Source organism: Microtus pennsylvanicus, chromosome 9 (genome assembly GCF_037038515.1).
Source record: "Microtus pennsylvanicus isolate mMicPen1 chromosome 9, mMicPen1.hap1, whole genome shotgun sequence".
Taxonomy (NCBI): Eukaryota; Metazoa; Chordata; class Mammalia; order Rodentia; family Cricetidae; genus Microtus; species Microtus pennsylvanicus.
The window spans coordinates 9817754-9835063 of NC_134587.1; the positions used below are offsets into that span (position 1 = coordinate 9817754).

The following is a 17310-nucleotide window of genomic DNA, read 5'->3' on the forward strand; positions in this document are numbered from 1 at the left end:
AAAAAAAAAACCACTGAGAAAGAAAAACAATGGTAGAAAGACCGCAAGCTCATCAAGACTGAGATGTGCGGAGGAAACAACAGGAGAGCTGCTTGCTTGGGAAAGCCGTCCCTGTGAGCATGCGCTACACCCTGTCCCGGCTGGCTATTTACAGAGCTTCCTGTGGGTAGCTGCACTCCAGTGAGGCTGGCCCAAAGCTCTCTTTCCCCTTCCAGAGGCTGAGGAGACAGACTTCTCCTGCGTTGTTTTGTAATTATTTTCAATGATGTGCCCTACCCCTTGAAGTGTCTAGCTAGCTCCATGACAACTTCCTCCTCTCCAGTCTCCTCATAGGCTAGGCACCCTGTACTAGGAGACATGCGCCTTCTTGGCTTTGCTCTTCTAACAGGAGCAGAGGATTGCTACACAGACTAGAAATGTGACGCTTCTCTCTGTGATCAGAAGCCTCACGCTGAATAGGTGAAGAGAAAGGGAAAGAGGAGGCCTCCTTTTTTTTTTTTTTTAAATCTCTGCTTGTGGTTTGAAAATAAATAGCTTGCATCATCCCCAATTCTCACCATACTATGAGTGATGAACTTCCAGAACATACATAGACGGAATGCCCCGATTCAGTTAACAATCTACCTCTAGTCTCCAGCACCTTTCTCTGACTGTAAGTCAGAGCTGGATAAGATTATACGCAACTAGGGGTTGGGGTGAAGGTCCAGGGCAGGGGCATGACTGTGATCTCAGATGAAGGTCAATGACCCTTCCCTCCCCATTCCTTCCACCAGAGAATGTTGAGCTCAACGTTGTGAAGGTTTGGGTAATCATATCTTCTCTGATTTTGAGACAGCCATGTCATACCCAGAGAACAGAGTTCCAGAGCAGATTTCTTCATCATCTGTTTTCTGTGGCACAGCCAGCGATGAGTTCTCATTTCAGCTATCGTGAGCTCCAGAAAACGTCTGGTTACTCTTCTGCCAAACAGAGAGTCAGGTTTGGAAAACTCCCCCTCTGTTACTCTCGTTTACAGTGAAGAAGGCACCCCATGAGAGAGCAGGTGCTTCCGTTTTTAGATGACTAAGTATAGAGCAGCCACAGTCTTGTCTAGGTTGTACCCCATGAGTCAGAATGCAAGCGAGTATTGATCAAGTGCTATTGTATGGCAAGTACTTCCCGGTGAGAGAGATGTGGACACATCTACCTGAGAGAGAGCAGGGCATTCCCCTTCTAGCAGAGGAGACTGGATGCCCTAAAATATATTCTTACATTTTTGTTTGTTTGTTTGATTTGTTTTTCAAGACAGGCTTCTCTGTATATAGCCCTGACTGTCCTGGAACTCACTCTGTAGACCAGACTGGCCTTGAACTCACAGAGATATGCTTGCCTCTGCCTTTCAAGTGCTGAATTAAAGGCACGCACCACCACTGCCCAGCAACATTCTTGATTAGGCAAATAATTCTGGGGTTTGAGTAAGATAAGATGGAGGTATTGAGGGTATGAAATCTCCCTCCCTCCCTCCTTCGTTTCCTGTGCTGTTTACTGAGCAGATCTATCTAGAAGCTGTCAAATAAAAAAAAATTTAAATCTTACTCCAAAGTAAAGGTTAAAACCCAAAGTTTCCTCCACTGACCCTTTCTAGTATACAACGCTGGCTAGTTTTAGTGGACACCATCCAAACTTAAAGATGCTCCGCAGATTCTTTTAGAACTGCCTATTTAATTAGTTGGTGAGCCCCGTGCGGGCTGGAAGAGGAGACAAGTGCATTTCTTCCTTCCTCATGTTCTTTCAAAATAAAGTGGTCAAAAGAAAACCACAAGTATGGAGAAACTAAACCTTGAAACAGATCGTCTGCACCCCCAAGGTTCTAGTTTATGGTTTCTACATCCTGTCTTATCTAATTCACTGATTTTACTTGTAATTTCACACCCCAACTCTGTTTTCACGCTTGACTACTTAAATTCTGGTCCAGACAATGGCCCCTGCTCATTTTTCCACGTTCAAACCTTACCTGTGCTCAATAACAAGATCGACAGCCAGGTGAGATGGTCAGGCTCCACGTCTTCTCATTGCTCTTGTGTGAGTGTTTCAGTTCCAGCTTTGAAGGGAGAGGGGAAAAATAGCCTCCTGGGTGCTTGTCAAAGCACACACTCCTGTAAGCATAGGCAAAGATAATTTTCAGGGCCTTTAAAATGACCTGAAATTAAGTTCAGTTACAATATTATAACAAAGAAGTAAACCATTTAGACGACTCTTAAAACTAGGCTACAAAACTAAGCCAATGAAAAGCAGGGGAAAAATAAGAAATCAGTTACTGAAACAAGAAATCAGTTATTGTTTAGCTACATGGCAGTTCTTTATAGCAAAGAACTCATATTGAATAGAACATTTCAACCTCCTGGTTAGCTGGTAGGCAAGGTAGACAATTGCAATTTATTCAGTCATTCAAACCCATTTGTAGAATGCCTGTCATATGTCACAGAAAGCACTGGTCTAAGTTAACAAACACAGGCCTTTGTGTTCTCTAAGTTTATATACTGCACTGTATTAATGCTCTTACGCTGTTCTAGTTTATGATGAATTTTCATGCTTTCCTGTTTTAGCGAATAGTGGTTGAATAAGAGTTATTGTTGAGCCTTATGCACCATTTCCTGGTAGCCAAAATATGTATCTTACGACTTATTGTAGATTTTCTTCTCTTTTTAAGTTTTATTTTAAAGTGTAATTTTAATTCAGATTGAATGAACAAGAAGAAAAGTGAGAGCAAATTATAAGAAGACACTGCTGTATCAAATGTAAATAATGGATTGTGAACATACTCATAGACAAATGACCCTCCTCCAGCACTCTTGCACAGTCATAGGTACGTGTGCTGATGCAGCCTTGAGTACTATCAGCTCACAAGACCATGAAGGGTTTTTCATTCTTTCACCCAGAGGTGGCATCTGAAGCCTGGGGTTCTTTAAACCGAATATCTAAACTCCCGGGGCCTCAGAGGGAAAGAAACGAGAGTATTACAGAGAATGTCTCAAGGATTCAGATTGTAGGTCTTGAACTAGATTCGCTCTGTAACTTCTTCCTCTTTTGTAAATGCATTGAAATAGTTCTTCCTTTCATCTCCAGATAGCAGATGTTTTTTAAAATATTTATTTATTATGTATATAATATTCTGTCTACATGTATGCCTGCAGGCCAGAAGAGGGCACCAGACCTCATTACAGATGGTTGTGAGCCACCATGTGGTTGCTGGGAATTGAACTCAGGACCTTTGGAAGAGCAGGCAATGCTCTTAACCACTGAGCCATCTCTCCAGCCCCCAGATAGCAGATTTTTAGAGCTGAAAAACATATTAGAAACGCTCTTTTCTGATTCCTTCTCTTTATTTCAGTGAATGAGGAAAGACTTACTATTCACCAGACTTACTTCTTTGCCACTACCAGCAATCAAGTGCCACAGTTCTTTTGAAACACCTCCCAAACCTTTACTGCCACCAGGCCAGAGTAGGTTATTCCTTATGTCTTGACCGGTCCCAAAGTCACCATACTGTTTTTCTTGCCTTTCATCTTTTAACTTATCCTGGGAAAGCATCCAGATCATATAGCATGAAATACACTGACATGTTCCCATGTGGGGAAAACGTACCAATCTCACTGTGTGGTCAAAGGATAAGGTTCAAAACCCAGATAAGGTGAGGAATTCCTACAGGTTGGCCCTAACTTACCTTTTTAGGCCTATCTTTTAGTAGTCCTCTAACAGTCAAAGTTCATTAAATACTTAACTAATGTTCATATTTTCTAAGCAGAAGTCTAGCCTTGAGATAACTGAAGTTTTTTTTGTAGCTAGGTTCATGCAAGGTTAAAAGTGAAAAAGACAAAAAATGAACAGAAAGAGGTGAGTAGGCTGCATTTAAAAAAATAGTTTCAATTCTGCTCACCTTCTTTTAATTTTCATATCCTTAAGCCCACTCTTGGCTCACTGTGATTTTTCCTAGTAAACCGTATAGTATTGCACTTTTGCACTAAAATTGCACAGACTATAGGGCGCTGTAGTTGCCAGACAAAACCGTTAAATTGGCAAAGCAAGACTTTTTTTTTTTTTAAGGACAATGAGATCAGGCTTTAAATTTGAAATAATTTGGGCTCCAGAAAGTGGAGAGCCTCTTCAGTTTCACACACTGCCTTCAAGAAGCTTCGGGAGATTTTGGGAGATTTCCTCTCAGTAAACTAAGAGAATATGCCCAGAGTTTCCTCCACAGTAGAAATAGAAGCAGTCATCGCTGACACTATTCTAAATCCATCACATAACTGAAGCTTACATTTTAATCTCTTGATTTGGAAGGGTCAAGGTCATGCTACTTTGGGAAAGGCAGAAGGCAGGATTGGACTCACAGACTTAAGCCCTAGCTTGTATATTCTATTCTATGAAATGACGAAACTAACCAAGAGGAGAATTGACAGGATTACTGGAGGCTGAGGTTAACCAAGAGGATGACAGGCTTCCCTGATGCCGAACGGAGGCGGAAGAGAGCAACACTGGCAAACCCCAGCCGGGCGGCCATCTTGTGGGAGGAGGGAGGCCGGAAGTACCCAGTCTGGACGAGGCTTGAGGGTGGCGAAGGGGCCGTGTGGGAGGGACTCGGGAACCTGAGGGCGGGGCGGAGCGGTGTCGCCTGGGCTTGGGGGCGGGGCCTGGAGACGGGGTGGAGCCTGCCACGAGCTTGGGGGCGGGGCCTCTGCAGGGTGGAGATCTGCATCTCCGACCTCCAGGCCAGGGGCGGGGTCTCTGCCTCGCCGACCTCCAGGCCGGGGCGGGGCCTGGGGCGGGGCGGAGCCGTGCCGCGAGTTTGGGGGCGGGGCCTCTGCAGGGTGGAGACCTGCATCACCGACCTTCAGGCCGGGGGCGGGGCCTGAGGGCGGGGCCGAGGCGGGGCGGAGACCCCCGGCTGCGGACGGCCAAGGTAGCTGACAGGGCGGCAGCGGCTCGCCCCTCCCTTTCTCGGAACGTGGTTGGGCAGCTGCAGCTAGCCCACGCCGCGGTGAGAAGAGGGCTGGGGGCGGGAGATGCCGGCGTTGTGCTCGCTGCTCGGCCCTCTGCGAGCACCGGCAGCCGTCTCCTCGCAGCCCGGGCTGCAGACCTAGCAGGTGAGATGAGCGCCGGTAGGATGGACCTGCTGGGTCTTACTCCTGCCCCTTCCCTGGGGTCCTGACCAGTGGGCAGCGCCAGGCTCCCGGTGTCCCCGGCCTCGGCCAGTTGCAACGCCTATTCCTCTCTGCCCCGCATCGTCTACGCTTGAAACCTGCGGGGACACTCGGGATGGTCGGCGCAGAAGGGGCGACTTGTCCCATCTGCTGCCAGAGCTGCGTCCCCTGGGTGCGGAGCGCCCCGTTGCACGTGGGACCACCCTGTCATCTCGGACTTTTCACTTTATCTCAAGGGGGGGGCCCAGTATCTGCCCCTCCTGAGCGTCTCTGCCGAGGTACCTGGTGCTTTGCGCCAAATTTTCTCCTTCTTTACGGAGCACCTGACGTGACTCCTATGCCCTGGCTTTCCATTTTCACGGATGCCAGCTGCCCTTGGGGCCATCTATTCGCTTAGGGACTCTGCACTCTTTATCTTGGCGGGCCAAAGTCTGTCCCTGGCAGGCAGACAGGGAAACAGGCTGTGGATAGGGTGCCTGTTGATGTTTAAGAGTTCTCTTATAGCTCCACACGGCACTAGGTTTTTCTCATAGAGAAAGGATATTGGATGTTTGAGAAAAGAACAGCCCAAGAGTTTAAAGCTTTCTCTTTCAAGTTAACAATGCACCACATTTTAACTCAGTAGCAATTTAATCTACAATTCCAGTACTTTGGTGATGCTATCTAAGGCAAATATAAAGTGACTAGACGTTTGTATACTTCATTTTCAAGTGTCTGCCCCAGTATACTGGCTTGCATAGCGGCAGTTCAACTTGTGTGTTCTGTAACAAGCTTTGTTTTTGTAGATTAAAGAACTGGATGTCATTTTTTTTAAAACTTCCTTTGTTGTGGTTCTTGTTCATCTTAAAATATGCCTTAGAAGCATTTTTTTTGTTTTGTTTTGTTTTTCATGTTTAAAGTGGTATGAGATAAAACTTCAGACTTATTTTTAATTTCCCCTTCCTTATTTTGGAACAAATGGAAAGCCAGTCCCGACTGGCTTTATTTTGTAGCTGAGGCGAGGCTTGAGCTCTTCCTGCCTCTGCCTCCCTAATGCTGGAGTTAAAGTGTATGCCATCATGTCAGGCTAATTTTAATTTTCATTTGCTTCGGGAACTGTTGCTTTTATAACACTGGAAAAATTAAAAGCGGGGGGGAAAACATTACTTTTTAAAGTTTTTTTTTTAAATTTTCAATTAATCGAAAGTTGAACCTGGGTCTTTCTTTACCTATTGGTCATCACCTCGATGAAGAGGTCTTTGTTCATTGTCAGCAGCCACTTAAGATCAAACTGAATTCAACTCTTCCGTAATGGGTGGGTCTAAATCAGAGACTAGTAACTTTATGACACATCCCAAACTGGTAATTTTTTGGACTATCCAGTACTTCTGTTATTGGTGATCTGTAATGGCAGGTGTGTCTGCAGAGCTACTTAGGACAATGGATATTCTTTACTTGGTTACCACTCTAATCCTTTCCATGAGGTCTACAATCCCTCTGCCCTCTCTCTCACCCTCTTTTGAGTTTTTTTGATGGTTAGGGTTTTTTGTTTGTTTGTGTGTTTGTTTTGTTTTGATTTTTGAGACAGGCTCTCGGTGTGCAGCCCCGGCTAGCTTTGAGCTTGTGGTCCTTCTGCCTGTGTTCCAGTGCTGGGTTTCTAGCGTGGGACACCACACTTGGTACTAGGACTGTTGTTGCCATTTCTTGAAGGCCTATTCTGTGATAAGCTGTGAACTAAATATCCTTTCTATATAGTATCTCCCTCAGGACGTTTCCCTGCTCATTTTGCAGTTCAGGAAACCGACTGAGGGAGGCAAAGTATTGATCCAGGTTAAGGCTCAAAGTCTGTTAGTCTTTTCACTTAACTATTGCTAATTAAGATTGATATTTTAAAAAATATACAGCTACACTGTTGTTCTTATGTGGTCCAAATAGGGATTATGGATTATCCAAGTAAAGAAATATAGGAAACTTGGAGAAAGCATCAAAAGTCTAGGCCAGATTCTCACCGCCTTTCCAAAGTACACACTGCAAAGTACACATTTCTTAAGGGCTCCAATGTCTAATACTCAAATCTGATTGCTAATCAAATCCTTCAAGGGTTACCATGTGTAACAACCAGAATCTGTCTATGTGTCCCAACCAATACCTGGCTATGTGTCCCAACCAGAACCTGACTATGTGTACCAACCAGAACCTGGCTATGTGACCAGCCAGAACCTGGCTATGTGTCCCAACCAGAACCTGGCATATGTACAAACTAGAACTTCTCTATGTATACCAACCAATGCCTGGCTATGTATACCAACCAGAACTTCTCTGTACCAATCAGTGTAATTCGGTAAAACTCAAAATTTGGTGAACATTGTAGGACTGGTTTCTATTGATTACTCTTGTTTAATCCTGGCAGAAAAAAAGAAATGCTTGTCTTAGTCCCAGTGAGATGTAAGGTTTTTCCAAGGGTTTGGCTTATAGGGAGCAGCACAGGAAATATTCTCTTACACAACCCGGGTATCAGTTGATGATCTTTGCTCTGTCACCCCAGTGTTTTGAATGTGATGTGGGTGTTCAAGAATTTAGCCAAGCTTTGTAAATTGCAGGAGACACCAGATTTTCCCCTGTCTTTACATGGGAAACCTAGAATAATCACTTAGAAATTGGCAATTACCATCATATTAATTCCAAATTACTATAAAAAAAACCGAGTCATCTGAGAATTATCTAAAGTTTGTGCTCATTGTGTCCCTGGCAACAAGAGGAGAGGAGGGAGTCTATCAGCTGCCACCTTAGCCCACAGAAGTTGGTCCTTAAAAACCTCATGAACATCTTTATAACGTTTTAGGAAACAGTCTGTGTTCGGGGCTGTTGCTGCTGTGAAAAGCATTTATCACGTGGAAAGAGAGATTGTTCACTCATGGACTCGATAGTACCCAAGAGAGAACTGGCAATGAGAGAAGAGGTTGATGTAAGAACAGGTTGTTGTTTAATGAATTTAGTGGAATTTTTAATGAATCTAGCCCCTCTCCCCCAGTGCTTCCTATGTGCCAGATATTAGGGACACGAGAGTGTGGAGAGACATGTGTGGTCTTTGCTTCCGTGACATTTCAAGTTTGGTAAAGGAGACAGTCGTTGCAAGGCATTGGGATAAACAAGCCGAGAAAAGCAGACTAAGGGAAGGACCATGATTTTATTTGAGAAAAAAAATATGCCTAACTATGTTATTAAAGACACCTCACCCGACGAAATGATTCCTGAACCGTACAGTTGAGTTTGAGAGTGGTTAAGTGTTCATTATGTGGGCACTGCAAATGGCAGAGCACATTTTAGAGTGAGCTACATGTGTAAAGCCCCCTGTGGCCCTGAGGAACTGTAGGTCAGTGTGTGTGCTTACGTAAAATGAACTAAGGGGAGCCTGGTGCATTGACGTCTTCTAATCACTTTCTCTCTCAAAGGTTCTCTCGTACTCTACCGAAAGTGATATTCAGCTTTGGTTAAGCGATTGCCAGGTGCCGGATGTGATTGGAGCCAAAGGACTCTCCTGATACTGCCGCTTCACAGATGATAGAGTAAAGCCGAAGACGTTAAGTTTCGGGTTCAAGTTGGTAAGTGCTGCCCTGCGATGATTCTCCCTAAGGCTCAAGCAGGACCACAGGTTAGAAGAGACTTCTGGTTCCAGTGTGACTCCTTCATCTCCCCGTGAGAACGTCCGAAGTTTCTAGAGACTCTGGGTGCAAGTCGGTCCTTTGTAGACACTGAGTCTGCTCCTCTTGGCCACTAGATGGAGGTGGACTGTGGATGCCCGGAGAGAACCACAGGGCATGACTGCAGCCGTAACGTTTGTGGACACTGAAAAGCGGAATGGTAACACGCATATTTTGAACTGACCTACCTTTGAGAGTCAAGTACCTCCCCTGCCTCTTTCCTCTAGTCTTCCCTGCCCCCCACGCATCCCGTTGGATTTGAAGAGAGTGTGGACATTTATTTGGCTATTTAATATGTAAATAAGCCCAGGTTTGCAGCGTTCCATTTCATTCTCTACTCTGGTTAGTTGTAGCGCTGAATTTTCTTTTCTTTTTTCCCCCCAGAGACCTAGTTGGAGGTGAAAGGAGAAAGAAAATGGATTCTCATTTTTCAGCAGAGAACTCAACCCTTGCCATTAACGAGACTCTGTCTGCAACGGCAGCTCATGGATTCAATTCCACCAATGACCCACCTTCGATGTCAATCACAAGGCTTTTCCCAGCCTTGCTGGAATGCTTTGGCATAGTCCTTTGTGGCTACATAGCAGGGAGGGCCAATGTCATCACATCGACACAGGCCAAAGGCCTGGGAAATTTTGTCTCTAGATTTGCCCTGCCAGCTTTACTATTCAAAAATATGGTTGTACTTAATTTTTCCAATGTGGATTGGGCTTTCCTCTATAGTATCTTAATTGGAAAAGCCTCTGTGTTTTTCGTCGTATGCATATTGACCTTATTGGTTGCCAGTCCCGAGAGCCGGTTTAGCAAAGCTGGACTGTTCCCTGTTTTTGCTACACAAAGTAATGACTTTGCATTGGGATATCCTATAGGTAAGTTATTTTTATTCTTAAATTAAAAAAAATTCAAGCATTTTATGTGGTAACATAAGCATCTAAGCATTTGTTAGTAACATATTCTTGTCTTTAGGAAATCTTTCATTGTTTGTTTAATTGAAATTTTTCACACAATATATTCTGATTACAATTTTCCCCTGCCACAACTCCTCACAGACCCTCCCACCAACCCACCATTTTTTTTCTTAAAGCTGTCTAAAATTAGAATATTTTTTCTTTAATTTTAGAGTTTTAAGGATCACTTAATTATCTACCTAAAATAAATTGCTATATTCTAATACCTTAGGGGATAATCTTTCTAGTAGTATTCTATTTCTTCTCAATTATCTCATATAAAGAAATATAGTTTCTTGAAAGGATAGCAGTCTGATTTAAATTATGTTTTAAAAACTTCTTATTTTCCTGAAAGTACTCATCACGACATGCCAGCAGTGGGAATTTATGCCGTCAGTGGCTTTTCCACACCATTCTTGTTCTTCTGCTTTAGAATATATAGGTTATTTTACAAGTAAAATTTGTTTTGAGTTTGTTATTTGAGTTTCTAGTATATTTATGCTGAAGTTCAATTCTTGTTTAAGGACCAAAGTGGTAAAAACACATTGAGTCTGCAGATCTGTACACAACCCAATATAAAAATATTGTCTGGTAAAATAGTAAGCACACTAATTTGGGATGCTGTGGTTTCTTGAGAGGAAATATATTTTGTTTTCCAGGATATACCACCATTCCTAGACACTAGTTGTTAATATTTAAGAATGCAAGTTGCATTGCTTTTGACACGCAGCACAGGGTGGGCATTGTTGTGTCTGTATCCACTCAGTTCCTTGTGCGCGGGTGCAACACGCCAATGCTAGGAAGTGGCCTGGGAGCAAAGTTCTCAAACATGCTGAGTTCATATTTTAATGGAGAAATAAAGTTATCGTTGAAACTAAGATCATACCAAACGTTGGCAGGGACCAGCAGAATAAATAAGGGCCGGGTGTGAGGAGATTGTCCCGTGGCAGAGTTATGAGTTAAGGTTTCTCTGATGATATACCTTCAGAGCAGAGATCCAGTGGAATATTAAATTGTACAATTGAAACCTTCTGTGAACTCTCAGGTCTCAGTCATTTTACCCCATCCTCCTCCCCAAAAGCCATTTCATCACTGACTCCAAAGAGTCTGTAGAGAACTCTACCGTTCACCTCTCCTCACTTTAGCCATGGAAAAATACCGAAGCCATCAAACATCACGGAGTAACCAGGAGCCTGAAGAGGGGGTAAAACAAGACTCTTAGCCAATGGGTCTTTAAGTAGGAGCTCTATAGATATCCCTTTACAGTTACTAAAGTTTAAGTTGAAATCACACCGCAGAAGTTAATGTTTGTCCATGTCCTTCAGAGCACTAAGAATGAAGTCTGGTCAAGGATTTGTAGGCTAAAGACTCCAGAAGTGGCTCGTCGCGATAGTGCTAAGTATTCGATAAATATTGTTCTTATTTTAGACATGAACTGGACGTATATAGTTTCATGCTTTTATAGACTAGTGAGTTTATAAAGAGAACTAACATTTGTAATTTTAGACTTTACAGGGGACTTTATTATTTGAAGAGGGTGGATGTTATCACTTTCAACTAAGGAGACAGGGTTACAGGATTGTTTTAAGCTGGGTCACACAGCTAACACGTGCCTGAGACCCAGCTCTAGGCTTTCTGGTTCTAAATCCCAGGCACTCTCTCATGCCACATGGTTACATAACAGGCTAAGTCTATCTTAGAAGACCTGACCAACCTTTGTAATTTAGTAGTTTCAGAACAGAATCAGATGTTTTTGCCTTTACAGTCTGTTTGGGGTGGGGGGCAGGGCTAGAGAGGTAGCTTAGTAAGAGAGCGTGCTGCAAAAGCGGGGGAACCTGAGTTCAAACCCCGAGCATCCACTCAAAGACCAGGTACGAGGGTCTAGCTTCCTATACCCTCTTCTTTGTGAAAGGTCTTCCAGTCTGTGTGCTTGCTCTATGTGTGTGTTTCCTTGCCCTTAATAAACATGATTCTTTACCAGCTTGAAGAAATAAAAAAAGTCAGACAGGACTTTCCTACCTAGAACCCCAGTGCTGGGAGGCAGGACCAGGTGGGCCCTGGAACTCACTGGCCAGTCAGCCTAACTGAAAGGAGCCTCAGGTTTAGTGAGAGACCTGTCTCTAAAATATAGTGGAGAGAGATGGAGAAGGACTCCAGACTTCCTCCTCTGGTCTCTGAATGCACACACAGATACATCAACCCACAAAGGGGAAAAAAAGAGTAGACATGGAAAAAAGCTACTGGATGACTTACTTTTCCTACTAAGATGCTTTCCAAATTAAAAATATATTTACCCAGCCATTTCATTACGGCTTTTCTTACCTTCCACTTTATATAGTAAATGTGGTACTAGTGAAGTTCCTCGAAGCATAGCAGCCTGAGTTTCCTTGATGAATGTGTTGTGCAATTTGGGATTATAATCTCTGTTTGCTTTACTCACAGATAATAGCTCTTGTAACACCAGGCTGTGGACTATAGCTTTATTAAAAACCAGTCATATAGACGTTTTCTCATCTACTTGTAAAATGGGAGATGTGTACAGAGAGAACATTACGTCATGTGTCTGCTCCCCAGTGGGGTATTTGTGAGTGCAGTCTGTATCCGTCTGTCTTCTGCTCTTGTCCATGGTGAGCAGACAACAGTCACCGGGGAGACCTTTCTTCTTCTCCTAGGAATTCCCACTGTCGTGTTCAAAGAGAAGTGTTGCTGATGAATTAGATGAAACACTCTGCTTAGGGCTGCATTTGTTCCTCATCTGCCCAGTTTACAGGGGAGATGCTGGCTTGGAGAGCAGACAGATAAGTTAGTGAATAAAGAGGAGATGACTGTACCTCTTCTCTGTACAATGACCAGGGTGTTTGGGAAATAAATAATGCTGTATTGCTGTGTAGTTTTTAACACTAGAGTCAAGTGGATTGGAGACAAGAAAAAGCTTACTGTCTTTTAGGACAGTTCTTTCCAAAAGTGCTCTTAAAAATCCAGGTGTGAGAAGAAACCAGGAATTTACCAAGGGGAAAGGCTGGTTCCAGCAGATCAGAATGACTCCCTGCCTCTGTCATTAAAAGATACTAATAGGGCATAGTTAAGTCCTATAATTTATTCTTCAAACAATGCTGATAGCATAAGTACCCTGACTAATCATAATTATGCCCTGGTGCTCGAGCTGTAAACACAATAGAGATGAAGCCATTTAGCTCTACGCCATTAAATAATGGGATGGTCTTGTCAGGGTCTGTGTGTTATTTGCTAGAGATTGAAACCCTGCAGGAATCAAAATAGGAGTCACAGTGGGTGGCTAATTTTATCTTAGTTCTTCCAAGCCATATAATAACTCCTCATAATGGGATTCCCCCTCCCTATAAGAGCCTTATTTATAATCATTAATTAATTAGGACTTAATAGTTGATGTAGTGATTATAAATCTAATTTTAGCTGCTATAGGTCACTGTATTCATGTGTATTTCCCTTTCCGATTTGAAAGATTGTCTTCAGGTTGCTAACAAAAGGTTGCTAACTGCCAGTTTGTGAAGATGGAATGTTAAGTAATTATGGAAATGAGTGGCAAAAGAGACTAAAATTCCCATGCTGAACCCCTTTCTCCTGGTAAATTACTAAGTATTGATTTAATCACGATGATTTGCTCTCCCACTAGACATTACTTCTCCTGTCCTTACACACTCGTTCAGCTGAGTTAGAAGATGCTCATTGTAACCTGCTTTATAAATATTCTCAATGCGTGAAAAGGGAAAAAAACATGGAATTTCAGTTAGGTAGAAGGAGTAACTTCAAGAGACCTATTGTACAACGTAGTGAATACAGTTAATAACAATATAAGAATTCACATCATTAAAAATTACGTAAGGAAATATGTATGCGGGCGAGCTTAATTTAACCGTTCCAAAACATGTACATTTCAAAGTAACATGTATGTAACACATGTGATTTCTATTGGCCAATTTAAAATAATTTGATAATCCTGTTACTCAGGAGGCTGAAGCAAGAGGGACTGCTGGGAGTTCAAAGGCAGCATGAAAATGTACACACACCACACGCATCAAAAAAAGGCTAATTAAGGTGATAATTTTTAAAATAAAATATGGATCCACAAAGAACTAGATTATCCAACAACAGATGTAAATTGCTGTGTGATGCAAAATACGTTTTTACTGTATCTGAAACCCTTAGCATTGGTTGATGTATCAGCTAATTCTGTTCATCGGATCTGTTCAGCTCCGTGTTGGGTGGGGTATGTGTGTTATAGAACAATGCCTTCCGGCACTTTCTTGAGGTGTCGTTGATACAAAGCGGAGTATCGGAGTGTTCCGGAGAGGGTGAGATTTAATAATGTAGGTTGAAGACTTGGCAGAATGAGTCCCAGAGTCTGTCCTTAAATAGAAGGCAAGTCTCGAGAAGGAACCAATTCAAGAAGTTAGAATGAAGGCATGGTCTACAAGTGAAGCTTGTGTTTATGGATATAGTGTTTGTCGACTGTACATGTGCTATGGCTCTGGCAGATGTCGTCTTTGCTTTACGGAGTAGTAAAAGATGTGTCGGGTAAGTAGGAAGACCGTTATGGGGACTGGTTGTGCTCATTAAAAGAAAGCCACGATGAGTGACAGAAATGATAGAAAAATACTCATTTTTGAAAGCTCTGCACATTTGAGATTTATTTTTTTTATATTTATTTATTTATTTTGTATACAATATTCTTTCTGTGTGCATGCCTGCAGGCCAGAAGAGGGCACCAGACCCCATTACAGATGGTTGTGAGCCACCATGTGGTTGCTGGGAATTGAACTCAGGACCTTTGGAAGAGCAGGCAATGCTCTTAACCTCTGAGCCATCTCTCCAGCCCCCACATTTGAGATTTGATGGCACTTTCTGGAGTTAATAATATAGATGAAAGGAGTGGTTGAGAAAACACTAAAGAACACTGGTTAGTGGATATACCAATAACCTAATTTTCAGACTTTTAACTAATAGGAGTAAGAATCAAGAGGAGAGAATTCAAAAGACCCTGTAGGAAGGAAGGGCAGTAGTCTCCCATATCTGACAGAGCATGTCAAGATCCCTCTTCCGACTCCTATATATAGTAGGCCATAAACTCCCAGCAGCAGCTCTTGCCTCAGCATCCTGAGTAATAAGATTCTCAACTATGTACATATATGTAATGTTGTCTTATCCATATCTACCTATGATCGGGTTTAATGTATAAAGTCGGCACGCCGAGAGCTTGACAGCAGCTAGTAAGACAGACTAGTCATGCCCTGTAGAAATGATGAGGTTGCTTACTGTTCTTGTTACCCGTGGATAACTGGATGGGCCTGTAAGGAGCCAGAGGAACAGAGGAAGGAAGGGGGTGCTGCTCTGTTGATGGGCCTAGCAATAGCAATGGAAGATTGCTGCTCAGACTTGCATTGCATTCTTGAGAGAGAGGGAGGGATGGAGAGAGGGAGGGAGCGAGGGAGAGAAAGATGGTAGCCATCAGTGATGTGTCAGGAATGGAAATTTCTAGACATAAGCAATCAGTCAGTATAACAGGCTTTGAGTAGAGTGTGCAGCTGGAGATGGAGGTTGCCACAGAAAATACTTTTGCACTGCGTTGTGGCCACTTAGGAAAAATTCTTAGACCCAGGTTGAAAGTGCAGAGCATTCCCCAAATATATACTCCTCTTAAGAAACCAAAGTGGTGGGCAGGTACGGACACCTTTTTCCTAGAGACAGGATTACCTAAGAAGTGTAGCTTCCCAAGAGTAATTATCAAGATGGGGCTTTTCACTTAAACAAGCCCCAGGAAACAGGGGAGGCAGCCTCCGAGTCGTAAACCGGCGCATCTCATTTAGAAATCAGCGAAGAGAACTGATGGGGTTTTTATGCAATCAAACGCGTTTAACCTCTGCTCTATTTTGGAGATGTTCAGACCTATGTGTGTGCTTCTCATAGAGAAAAATGATTTGAGTCTTATAAAAAGTAAGTGTAGCTAATGAGATCAAGGTGAGGTTCTGTGGTTATATAATCTATTACATAACTTCAGCGGGGCATGTGTCTGACATTAACTGAACTTAGGAATGCTGAGGAGGTAAACAAATATGTTTTCCTACTTGTGTTACTATATCTTAGTGTAAATGAAGAAACTTGATCTACATTATTTTCACATGATTGCCTCTCTCCTTGGAATGATTGTGGCTGTTTATTTTATTTCTCAACTTCGCATCCATTAGGAATGAGCTCTTATATACTTCCAGCTGGATAGGTCCAAGTTCTATGTCTGAAATAATCGCGAAGACCAAGTCGTGTATTTGGCGGCTTTACGTTGCCTTGTTCCACCCCAGGCCAGTTCCTCAGTCTTCGCCTTCTGGAACTGCTAGAAGTGTGACCCCCACCAACTTCCCCCACCAAGAAAGCATCTTCTGTGGCAGCTAAGTTCCCGAGTCATCATGCCTTCTCAGACTCTCTGAAAGCTCCTTATGTCACCCACAAAATATAGCACGAGTGCCATCTCTTGTTAATCTCACAGCCGGTTTTGTTTTGTTTTTGTTTTATCCGGCCTCATTCTTCAGTGAGTAACAGGCTCTTTGGGAACATGCTGAGAAAAAGTGATGCCCTGTTTTCTTAAGAATGTGTAGTTACTAGCCAGGTGGTGGTGGAACACGCCTTTAATCCCAGCACTCAGGAGGCAGAGGCAGGTGGATCTCTGTGAGTTCAAGGCCAGCCTGGTCTACAGAGTGAGTTCCAGGACTGCTCCGACTACTGAGAAACCCTGTCTCTAAAGGCAAAACCAAGCAAACAAAAACATGTACTTACACATTGTGTGGTAACCCTCCAAAAGCTTTCCAGGTCCAGCCTTCTGTCCTGGCTTTAGCGGCTTCTCTGGTCTTCTTGGAAGCATTCCCTGCTTTCATTTCCTCACAGCCTACCTGCCCCATATGGCAAGGGCATCGCTGGCTGCTCTCTTGCTGACGACTGTTGAAGTGGATGTCAATCATTGCTCTCCATTCTCGTCATTCCCTCCCATCCCCTGCAGACTTTAATGTCTGACTCTCATCTCCATTACGAAGTTTGCCTTTTTCACGTGACATTAGCGTCCTTCTCGGCTACCCACTGGATTCTCTGCCCTCTCAGTTCTCTGGCCTCCTCATCTCCAGGGAAGTCTTTCCTCCCTGTCAGCTGCCAGCTCACATGGCCATGTCCTAGACCACATCTGGAAAATATAAACTTGATCGTTCACATCTGACTAGAAACTTCGAACTTCCAACTGTAATTCAGCGGTGCCTCAGGCCCCTGCCTCACGTCTCTCCATCTTTCCCCGTGGAGTGTGGACTCCAGTGCTGTGGAGTTTCTGAGCATGCTCTCTCCCCACCTACTGCCATCTGACTCCTGCCATAGCACACCAATGAAGATGCTCGCTCCACTGAGTTCAAGCAAATACCTTATGCAGATTTATCTTTGCATTGCTCTTTTAAAAATTTTACAGCTCTTGCCTTAGAGATTCATTTTAAGTCC

General features: G+C 43.3%; 1 protein-coding gene and 1 long non-coding RNA gene across 6 annotated transcripts in view; one reads left to right on the top strand and one right to left on the bottom strand.

The window, feature by feature from the left end:
* LOC142857156 (uncharacterized) overlaps positions 1 to 4547 on the bottom strand; it is a 32241-nt gene extending 27694 nt beyond the window's left edge. The window contains exons 1-2 of the long non-coding RNA XR_012911771.1: positions 4422 to 4547; positions 1994 to 2135 (exon numbers count right to left, since the gene is read on the bottom strand). This is a non-coding gene — a long non-coding RNA (uncharacterized LOC142857156). The remainder of the gene's footprint in view (positions 1 to 1993; positions 2136 to 4421) is intronic.
* Positions 1 to 17310, top strand: part of Gpr155 (G protein-coupled receptor 155) — a 54091-nt gene that overhangs the window by 9659 nt on the left and 27122 nt on the right. For 3 of the 5 annotated variants that reach the window (XM_075984875.1, XM_075984874.1, XM_075984877.1), the window contains 2 exons: positions 8612 to 8761; positions 9245 to 9729. In XM_075984875.1, the coding sequence (XP_075840990.1) occupies positions 9276 to 9729 (454 nt within the window). In that variant the 5' untranslated portion in view covers positions 8612 to 8761; positions 9245 to 9275. Of the gene's footprint in view, positions 1 to 4890; positions 5124 to 8611; positions 8762 to 9244; positions 9730 to 17310 lie in introns of those variants that run through there. The other 2 variants (XM_075984878.1, XM_075984873.1) reach the window with 1 other exon arrangement.